The 10,919-nt window shown below is 52.6% G+C and overlaps 1 protein-coding gene across 1 annotated transcript; it reads left to right on the forward strand.

Moving 5' to 3' along the window:
* Window positions 1-4,142: 4,142 nt before the first annotated feature.
* Window positions 4,143-10,292, forward strand: NKX6-1 (NK6 homeobox 1; the record flags this gene model as incomplete). Its single annotated transcript, XM_080672949.1, has 3 exons — window positions 4,143-4,812; window positions 6,484-6,656; window positions 8,838-10,292. 3 exons carry the CDS (start codon window positions 4,143-4,145, stop codon window positions 9,090-9,092), a joined length of 1,098 nt encoding a protein of 365 aa, XP_080529075.1. The 3' UTR covers window positions 9,093-10,292.
* Window positions 10,293-10,919: the final 627 nt, after the last annotated feature.

Here is a 10,919-nt window from a genome sequence, read left to right on the forward strand (position 1 = left end):
GGCGGCTCAGAGCCCAGGGTGAGACCCCGGGCAGGCGGTCACGTGGATGGCGCAGTGACTTGCGAACAGGTGCGGTTGTGTCAGAGAAAGTCAAGGGGTGCGTTGCCTTCCCCAACCCTAACTCTTTAGCCTTTTCTTGCAACCTCTACATTTGCCAAAGAGCTTTCACTTATTTTTCAGTTAAAATACAAATCATTCACTTTCAAACACAGTTCCTCCCCTGCCGCCCCCCATATATATGTACTGTGCAGAGATGGGACCGGGACGCCACGTGCTGTTCCACGTTCCACTCCTGGGAACGGCTTAGAGACGTCCGACTTGACTAGGTCGTGGACAGAAAAGCCTGGAGGCTAAGGGTTCCTGGAGGGAGAGTAAGTCCTGACTCTCCAGGGTGTTTGTAAGACGGCGGCGCCAGAAACCGGCCACCCGCTTCAGCGCGGGGCTCTGCGCGTCCAGGGCTCGGCCCGAGGGTGGTTTTAGCCTCTCAGGAACCGGATCATCGCACCCGAGAAAGACGGGGGCAGCCCACCCGCTCCGAGGATGCCCCTCACTCTGCGGGCTCCCAGCTGGACACAGATGCACGGAGCCACAGATCGATGGCCTGCAGCACCAGGCAGTGTGCGTCAGGAATGCTGCTGACCCACGCGGGATTCAGACACCTGGGGTTCCCTCCTAGGGATCGAGGTACACAGACCCCAGCATTTTTAAATTGTCACCATTGAGAACAATGCTGCTTTTTTGATTCCGCGATGTAAATAAAAGTGAATGACGGCGATGTCTTACTGGCAGCCAGTTTTGCAAGTACGATTTAGTAAAGGGGCAGTTAACTAGGAGTTGGGTTGAGTTGAATCTCTTTCTCTCCCTCTCTCTCTTTCTCTCTGTCCCTCTAATTTTTCTCTGTCTCTTGACCTCACACCACCCCTTATTAGATACTACATTTACAATAAGAAGAGGTCCAATTCTTTCCTGGGACACAATACTTACATGAAATAATGGGGCGCTGCTTTTTGAAACGAGAACCTTTGGGGATCACTAGCCTCCTTCACTTTCCTTTCCTATCTAGAACTTGAGAATACGGTGCCTGGGAATGTGAGAAGTCGCTGGTGGCCCAGGCGCGGGGTCCAGATGGGGAGACTGTGTACCACCGCCATGCTGGAGTCTCCGGAGGCTAGAAAAAGTTTCCTTTGTAACGAAGTGAGAGGCAGAGGGGCCCCAGCACCGGGGCCAGGGCCGGGTTACCAGGCACTACCCTCCTGCCGCCACCTCCCAGGCAAAGTGACAGGGCGCTGGGCTTAGATCCACAGCCCAGCAGAGCATCCTTGCCAGAGACGGTCCCTATGTCAGCTCTCTTCTTGCCGGACTCAGCATAATTCCCACAAGCCAAGGACTTCACCCTCTCCCATGCCAGGTCCTAAGGTCTTATTGAAGTGATGGACTTAGCCCACTCTGAAAGTTTATGAAGAAGGGTGGAGAGGGAAGAGGGAGACCAAATAAGAGTAACATTTCTTTAATCTGAGAAGCGAATAACAAAAGTGGCAAAAGATAAATAAAAATATTTAAAACCCCTCAAACTCCAGCTTCAGCTGCTACTCTTAAAAGGCCAGTGCTTTGATAACGCAGGTTATCAAAGCGGCTTAAGCCCTCCCAGCTTTTCCTGCTTGGACTCCTGTGAGTGCTTTGGCACTTCGAGCCAAACTCCAACAATGGGTGGTTTCGCTCAAGTTTTATTCTTGAGCCATTTGTTTCTGCTTTATTTTTCGAATTAAATTTGGACTTAATGACCTCATCCAAATTGCTGTAGTGACTACTCCCCCTCCCCTCAACGGTGTGTTACTTTAACATCCTGAAATTCCAAAATTGTGCAAGGGTCTTGCTTCGTACACACACAGCTCAACCCTTCGGAAATTTAAAGACCCACCAGGGATGGAAGAGGTTGGGAGAGAATAAGGAAACCACCTTCCAACTCCTAACCCATAGCATCCCATCACTACAGCCAGAAAACAGGCCATCTTCATCTTCCAAAACAACCCTGCAGTTGAGGGCATGGGCTAGAGTTTCGGAGACCGGTACCCAGGTACTTCAGTATCTAAAAACTCCACCTCAATTTTGGTGATTCCGCCCCCGTAAAAACTCAAAACAAATAACAATAATCAAAGGGGACGAAAGTTTCTTTTTAAAAAGCTCACTGCTCTCATGGCTAAACATTAGGCGAGAGATAAATATTTCCATTAAGTTGATTCCATTCCCAGCGAATTATGCAAAACTATCAATGATAATGATGGGGGGGGGGGGACTCAGGAATGAAAAGAAAGGTAAAAGAGAAAGCAGGAGGTGGCAAAGACGGAAGAGGACGCTCCTTCGGCCTACAAGGGGATTAAGGACATCTATAGGCTTAAGGAGCAACAAATTAATTTGCACAATTCTGGGAGAGCCCAGATGGCCTTTAATTAATCCCTTCAAAAGAAGGAGCTAGGCGAGGGCTGCGCCGGCTGCCTGCTCCATTAGCTCCATTTTACAAGAGACCAGACTCTGTTCGAGGTGAGGCGCCGCGAGCTCGTGGGGGAAGGGGGTAGGGTGACGCGAGCGGGAGCGGGGGGAGGCGCGGGAAGAATATGAACTGTTTTTCCATAAAAGGGCTGGGTTTTCATTATTCTTCTCTTTAAAAAGTAATACCCTCTTCGTCTCTGCTCCCCCCTCCCCTTTCCCATTTTATTTAATTAATTGAGGCGTCCACTGGTGCCCAGTTGGATCCGCACCACTCTCAGGCACCGCCCGCTGGCCCCACCCACAAGAGGGATGGAGGTGGGAGGGGCGGGGACCAGGCGGGCGTGGCCTTTCGGCTCCCTGTCTTCAGCCAATCAGAAGGAGAGGCGCTCCCGAGTGGACGCACCCCAGAGGCGATGCAATGCCGAAGGCTGAGCGCTATTGGAGACGGTGGTTACGCCCTCGGCCTGCACCCCGCTCCTCGGCCCCGCCCCTCCCGGTGCTGCGGAGTGACGTCCCCCAAAGTTCTTATTTTGGACCCCCACTCCCCCCAGCCTTTCGTCCCCCCTCTAAAGAGGGGTAGGGAGTGATGCAAATGTTTTATTACCTTTGAGAGCTTCATCTGAACTGTCAGGCCCGGAGGGAAAGAGGAGAGGAGAGAGTGGAGAGCGGCGGAGAGGGTCAGCTTGGCCAGAGGACAGGACTTAGAGGCGAAGCCTGTAAAGCCGCGAAGAAAATGCGAGAGAGAGGCAAAGGCGACGAGTGAGAGGAAGAGAGGACGCTGGGGGGTGGGGCGGGGGGTCGCCAGGCCCGTTTGCAGAAGTGGACAGAGGAGCAGAGCCCGAACCGAAGCCATCAGACTTTTCACACTTAGTCTTTGTTTTCCTGTGTTTTTCCTCCTCCCCTTTTTCTTTTTCAATATTGTAACTCTAGTGCCCTGTCGCCCAGAGGGAAAGGCGAGTCAGGCGAGTCGGCGCGCCGAATCCGGGAGCCGTGGGGATTGGAGACACTGCCCTTTCTGGCTGGCGGAGGAAGCCCGCCCAGAGCGAGATCCTCCCGCGGGCTGGAAGCGCTCCCTCCCCGCGCGCCGCGAGCGCCGAGTGCGAATCAGCCCCGCGACCGAAAGAGCAGGGCTTCCGAGTGAGATTAGAGGAGCTCCTCGGGCGGAACCCGGCGTCCTTTGAACCTCTCTAAAGAAAGCCAGCCAGCCCCCGTCCTCCGACATCAAAGTGGAGATTTGGTGACTCTTAACTTTGTTACGAACTCTCTGGGGCCAGCCTGGGGTTTGTTTTGCTTATTTCCCGGGGGGAGAAGATGAGAAGTAGCGCGCTTTGAGCGGCGAGGAAAAGTGAGGAAGAGAAGAGACCGAGATTGAATCCAGGAGTCTAGGAGCGAAGGGACAGACAAACCCACCCGGACGCCCGCTGGTCCGGGAGAGCCACCGCCTCTCGAGTGGCGTGTTTGTTTGTACATTTCTGTGGCGCAGCTCCGAGAGCAACTCTAGGCAGCGGCGTTCTCGGCCCAGTTGGCCGGTCGCCGCCGGGTGCGCGGTGCTACTCCTCGCTCGCGCCCTCCGCGCTTCTCGCTCCCCTGAGCCCCGCCGGGGGCACCGGCCGGCGCCCTTGCTGCGTGGCTGCGGGCTCCGGCCTGGCCGTGGGATGTTAGCGGTGGGGGCGATGGAGGGCACCCGGCAGAGCGCGTTCCTGCTCAGCAGCCCGCCCCTGGCCGCCCTCCACAGCATGGCCGAAATGAAGACCCCGCTCTACCCCGCTGCGTACCCCCCGCTGCCCGCCGGTCCCCCCTCCTCCTCGTCCTCCTCGTCCTCCTCCTCGTCGCCATCGCCGCCTTTGGGCGCCCACAACCCAGGCGTCCTGAAGCCCCCTGCCGCGGGGGGGCTCTCGTCTCTGGGCAGTCCCCCGCAGCAGCTCTCCGCCGCCACCCCACACGGCATCAACGACATCCTGAGCCGGCCCTCCATGCCCGTGGCCTCAGGGACCGCCTTGCCCTCGGCTTCGCCCTCCGGTTCCTCTTCCTCCTCTTCCTCGTCCACCTCTGCTTCTTCCGCTTCGGCTGCCGCCGCCGCAGCCGCGGCTGCCGCCGCCGCCGCCTCATCCCCAGCGGGGCTGCTGGCCGGCCTGCCCCGCTTCAGTAGCCTGAGCCCACCGCCGCCGCCGCCCGGGCTCTATTTTAGCCCCAGTGCCGCAGCCGTGGCCGCCGTGGGTCGGTACCCCAAGCCGCTAGCCGAGCTGCCCGGCCGGACGCCCATCTTCTGGCCAGGAGTGATGCAGAGCCCGCCCTGGAGGGACGCGCGCCTGGCCTGCACCCCTCGTGAGTACGAGCGCCCGCGCCCAGCTGAGCGCACTCTGCCAGCTCTCTCTGGTCAGGGCTACCTGATGTGCATGTGGGTCGGTCCACCCTCTTGCCTCCCCACTAGTTTGGCAGCGCTGGAATCGCACGATTTAGGCTGGGCCAGGGCATTCCGCGGTACATTCTCTCTTTCCTGAGCTCCCGTGCTTGCGTCCAAGCTCCCGCCTCTGCCCGGGTCTTGGGCACGCTTCACCGAGCGGGTGTGCACGCTTCCGCACAGAACACAGCGCGGTGCGGGGTGTGTGTATCATCGGAGGACCCGGCTTAGGGCCGGAACCGCAGGCCGAGCCTGGGTTAAAGAGGTGGGGCGGGGCGGGGGGGTCAGGAGAGGCCACGGCGCCCCGTCCGCACCCCTACTTTCCCATCTCCTTCTTTCGGCTAGGACCCCCACTCCACCTTCGCCAGTTTAACTGGCCTCCCCTCTGAGAACCGGTGGGGACCCGCCCCGGCGAGACCTCCACAGCTCTGAGCGTGTATGTCTCTCCCTGGGTGTCTCCCACCTCACTTCTTGACCCTCTTCCTCCCCCTTTGCACCCCCAATACGATCGGCCGGGGTGAGCCCATTGAAGATAGGCCGCGACCCGCGGAGGAGGGCAAGCGCCCGGTCACTTGGGCCGCTCCCCGCCGCTTGTCCCTCGCTTTCCCATCTGCCTTGGCCCCGGGAGCACCTTGGGCCGGGATGCCTGGGGCCCGGGCATAATGAGGGGCGTCGTGGAAGGGGCAGAGGAAGAACGAGGTGACGGAACAAGGACTGGGGACATGCAACATCTGGGGGACATGCAGGGACTTCTTGAAACAGCTGAGTTTCCCCGGGGTCACTCTAATCTCGCTCGTTAGCCACCTCGCCCTGGAGTTTCCCAGCCGCTCAGGTGGCGTTCTGGGGCCCAGCCCCGGCTCCTTTTCTCGCTCATTCCTTCGGTTTGACCGAGTCCGCGAAGTTTCCTCTGAGTCTCCAGACCGCTTTCCTGTGGTGGAGCGGCAGGAGTGGAGGGAAGTTTCGGGAACCCACGGAGGCTCCCTTGGGAAGCCTGGAGCCGGCGGGCGGCCCGGGCGGGTGAGGGTGTGGGAGACACTATTGTATTCGTTTTGATGGCCGTGTAGGGACCGCCAACAAAGGCGGCGCCCCCTCCCCCTCACGGTAGACTTGGGGGCGATTTCGCTCTCTTGTGTGCCAAACACAAGGCTCCCTTTGTTGCGCGGACACAGGTTAGGAAAGCGTTCAAGGAGCGAAACTAGTCATCCTCCTGCAGAGGGTCCGGGGCCCAGCGGGGCACCCACCCCAGAGGCGAAAGCGGCCTTCCCCGCCCTTCTCAGTGCACTGGGGCCTGGCCGCTGGGTTCGGCAAACTTTAGGGATGCGCTCCCTGGCTCTTTGACGCAGGTGCTGGGCAGAAGGTTAGTTAGTGCTGCTCCACACCCCGGCTTTTAAAACACTGAGGGGGGGATCTAAGCGGTGGGGGGGTCTAAAGGCAGAGAGGTGCGGTGGGATGGGAAGCGCCACGACTCTTCCGGAGCCCGCCGCGGGATAAGCTTTTCTTTCCCACCGAAGCATTGTTTTGCAAGTTCGTTTCTTTCGCGTGGAGCCGCTTGCAACCAATTATTTTTCCCTGCCCTCGTTTATCTATCATCGCAGATCAAGGATCCATTTTGTTGGACAAAGACGGGAAGAGAAAACACACGAGACCCACGTTCTCGGGACAGCAGATCTTCGCTCTGGAGAAGACTTTCGAACAAACGAAATACTTGGCGGGGCCCGAGAGGGCTCGCTTGGCTTATTCTTTGGGGATGACGGAGAGTCAGGTCAAGGTGAGTGGACCTTGCAACTCCAGGGATAGGCTCTCCACCCACGTCGCTTCCCTCTTTCCCCCCGCCTCCCCCCCACCCCCCATCTAACAAACAGGGTCTGAGGAGTGTGAGGAGAAGATGAGATCAGCTCTACGAAGGGTGGGGGTGGAGGTTAAAGGCTCTCCTGGGCGGGCAAACTGTTGATGAACAAAAGGAATCAAGTCCCCCTTACCCCCGCCTTTGAAATGAGGTTAATCTAGATAGCAGCCTGTGCTGGGGGAAACTCATCATTATTAGAGAATAAAAGCATTACTGAAATATCAGCCCTGAGACTAGATCAGACCAGTTAGATAGCTTCTGTTTATTCTATTTGTAAAGATATTCAAGCTTTTGTTTGTTAATTAAGTTCTCCACCAGTCATATGATTTCCTAATGTAGATCAGCATTGTAGTGGTACTGGACATTAACTTGCAGGTTTGAAAAATACATCTACAGTGTTTAACCACTTAGCATGGATGAATCTGCTTTGAGTTTAGCGGAAGGCAATCACTTTGGCATAGTAATTTTCCAAATGAATTGACAAGATTATTACTTTATTATGAAATTGAATTGTTTTGAATATGTTTATCAACAGATGTGAGACATTTTACTGTTTATGACAACAACTTATAATTAAAATGCCACTTAGCTTATAATTGAGTTGTATAGCATATTTCCAGGGATTCAAGTTCTAGAAATCTTTCCTTGAAAAATAAAGGGATTAAGCCAGACAGATAAGTTAAATCTAGCAGTTTCCTATATTTCCAGTAGTCTCTTTTGTTCCTCTTCTTCATTTACTGTATTTGAATTTTTTTGGGGGGGGGGTATAAGTCTGTTTTCATTAGTCATACTGTTGTTCTTTAAGTAGGAATAACTGTTAGCCATGCCTGTTGGTCAGAGTGTATTTCCCCTTGGATAAGCATCATAAAATTAATTTCACAAGTGATTTTTGTGTGACCATTAGAATACCATCACAGTTAAAATCATTTTTTCGATGGTTGGTACAGAGCCTGCCACAGCAGTCTGGAGGTCTTCATTTGTCACTGTAAATATGTCTGCGTGGCTAGAAGTGAATTATTATAGCTGTATACGGAAAATCAGAATCACTTTCATAACAATTCTGATTCTCTAGACAGAATACATAACGGATGGATGAGAAAAGGGCTGAGAAGCATAAAGAGAGGATAATTCAATATGTTTGGAAAATTGGTTGCTTATTGCTGATGCTTTAAGTTAAAATATTATATCAAACATGGTGTCAAATGTGGTGAATAGGCTTAAATATTTTTATATAAAACGTGTGTATTGGAAGGAAAATATTAAAATAATATTTGAAAGACTAGGCATGCTAATAGTGGGAAATAATGTAACTTGCAAAATTTCACTTACAAAAAAACTGATGAAAACTCTAGCCTTTGGTTTTATGAAAACATTAAACCAGACAGACAAAGACACACCACACTGAGATGATTTTGACTGAGCTCTTAAATATTTTCATGCATTTATGTTGGTTATTATTAGAGATTTGAGGTTTCTGTTTTAGCAGATTAAAAAAAAAACTTTATATGATTGCATGTGTAAATGGGGTTTTAAACTACCATGTCTGTGTGTATTCAGACTTGTGACAAATGAAACAGACATATATCCAAAAGTGCAAAGGAGAACGGAAGTAATTGGGGGGATAAATGCTATGCTTTCTCCCACAAATCACACTAAAAAGCAAGTACATTTAGGTTGTTTGGAATACCTTAATCTAATAAAGTATATAACAAATTAAAACCACAGTCATTTTGGGGCAGCTTTAAAAGGGGAAAAGTTTTCCACTTTAAACTAGAAAGTGGAAAAGTGCACTCGTTTTTAGGGACACTTAATATAAGTTTCCAAGTTTTTTTCTCTTTTGAGAAATCACTCACTGACAACCTCAATACTCTTGTTACTATCGCTATGGCAACGGGCAGGCAGTTTGTAGGTGCCTGTTCCTCAGAGGAGCGTGGGGCGATGGAGACTGATTTGGACAGCCCAGACAAGGAGTCTGTGAGGGAGGGTGGCAAGCCGTCAGGGGCCCGTGGGAGCGACTGCGGGAATGTGGGAGAAGTAGCAGCATCTGCTCCCGGGTAATTCCTGCTACCTGTTTCTCCCCTCCTCCCCCGGATCGGCTCGCAGGTCTGGTTCCAGAACCGCCGGACTAAGTGGAGGAAGAAGCACGCGGCGGAGATGGCCACGGCCAAGAAGAAGCAGGACTCGGAGACCGAGCGGCTCAAAGGGGCCTCGGAGAACGAGGAGGAGGACGACGACTACAACAAACCCCTGGACCCCAACTCCGACGACGAGAAAATCACGCAGCTGCTGAAGAAGCACAAGTCCGGCAGCGGCGGCGGCCTCCTGCTGCACGCGTCCGAGGCCGAGGGCTCGTCCTGAGCGCCGCAGCCCGCCAGCCCCCGCCTCCGCCCCGGGGGCCACGGGCCGCGCGCGCGCCCGGCCGTCCCGCCCCGCCTGCGGGGGTCCTTTGCTATTTTCTGAGATGTACATATCTATTTTTTTAACCTAAAAGTTGAGGGAGATGGGGGAGAGAGACTCGGGGATTGGTACGAAGGCAGAAAAATGACAAAATGCACTGCGTAAAGAACGCAACCGAAACTCTCTGCTGGGCCATCCTCCGCGCCAGCTCGGTTCCCCGGCCCTGTACCCGGAGGGGAGGAGGGAGCGGCCCGACCCCCAGCGCACTCAGGCTTCCTGGCCTTTACACCGCAGGAAAGCCGGTGGGGGGCTCAGGGACCAGTTTTCGTAGGATCGACTGCTACTGCGCCGGGAACCTCGGAGCTAAGCGGGCGGGCCGACCCCAAAGATGGGAAGAGGGACGTGTCTCCCCCCACAAACTGCTGTGCGGACTAAAGTAACCTGTTGAAGGCCCCTTGTAAATAAATCGTGAGTCACACTGACTAGAAGTTACTTTATTGTGAATATTTAAAATGTAAAATGGTTTTTTGAATTTGGTATAAGAGATGGACCTCCTTCTTCCTTCCACCCTCCCCCTTTTAAGAGCTATTAAAACCACCCGTTCCCCTTTTATTTTGAACTTAATTGGAGACCCGTAGAAAAGGACGTTCTCAGCTACTAAAAGAACGTTCCCTCTCCTCCAGCTACTCTGCGGGGTTTGGGTTTGTAGGATCTCACTTCCCCCCTTCGTCCCCACTCACTCCTCCCACCCCCTCCCTCGCACGGCGCCGGCTCCAGCCTCCTGCCTCCAGGACTTGAAGTAGAAGAAGCGGAACCTGCCTCTCCGTTCCTCTCTGAAATTGCACAGTCATTTGTTGCTATTTATTAGTGATTTAAAGAAAATACTCGGGAGGGAGGGGCTACATAGCTTGTATTTAATTTAACTCCTTTCTGATAAAAATGCGTGTTAAAATAGATGGTGGGAATTGTTACAACTGCTCTGGGTCAGAAACATAAAAATCCATTTAGTTGCTGTAATTGAATTTGAAGTGTTTTGTATGATAAGAATACTACAGACTATGTAAATTGTTTTCTTTTTTTAAGCTAATAACGGTGATATATTAGCATCTTTAACATTTATTAATTTATATAAGGAATTCGGTTTGTAAAGAGAAAAGACACCCCCCCCATTTGCAAGACCAGTTAAATGTAATGCACTTTCTGTTTCAAAGGATAAATCAAATTAAAAAGCAGTTCGAAGACGTCTGTTGCCTTGAATGAAAGGGTACAGATCATCTGATCTCATCAGAGATCTCAAATAAAAGTCAAGACCACAAAAATTTTATATTGGTCACTTGGGTAAAATAGTTGCTCCATCATCATCATCATCATCATCATCATCATCATCATCATCATCATCATCTGGAAGAGTGGCATCTCTCATTCTCCTTGATTGGGAAGATAGAAGAAACGCAGGTGCACTCATAGGGCTTCCTGGAGAGACTGGTCTAGCAGGCTGCTTCTGATATTTGTGTTGTTTAATTTTTTCCTGATGGCTTTTTATTTTGCAAGGAAGTCCCTGTGGAGTTTTGGGAAGACCTCATTTCCATAAATCCAAGATAGCTCCTCAGCCGAGCACTAGCTCTCTTAGCTTAGAGGAGGCAGCGAAGCTTGATGGCCCAGCAGCAGTGCTGTTGGATACTAACATTATCCGCCTCCACTATAGCTTGCAGGAAGGCAGAAGTCGGTGGAAAGACAGGAACTCTGATTTTGCCAACCATTATAATAAAGAAGGATGAATTTAAAGAA

Source organism: Plecotus auritus (assembly GCF_963455305.1).
Source record: "Plecotus auritus genome assembly, chromosome: 1".
Lineage (NCBI taxonomy): Eukaryota > Metazoa > Chordata > Mammalia > Chiroptera > Vespertilionidae > Plecotus > Plecotus auritus.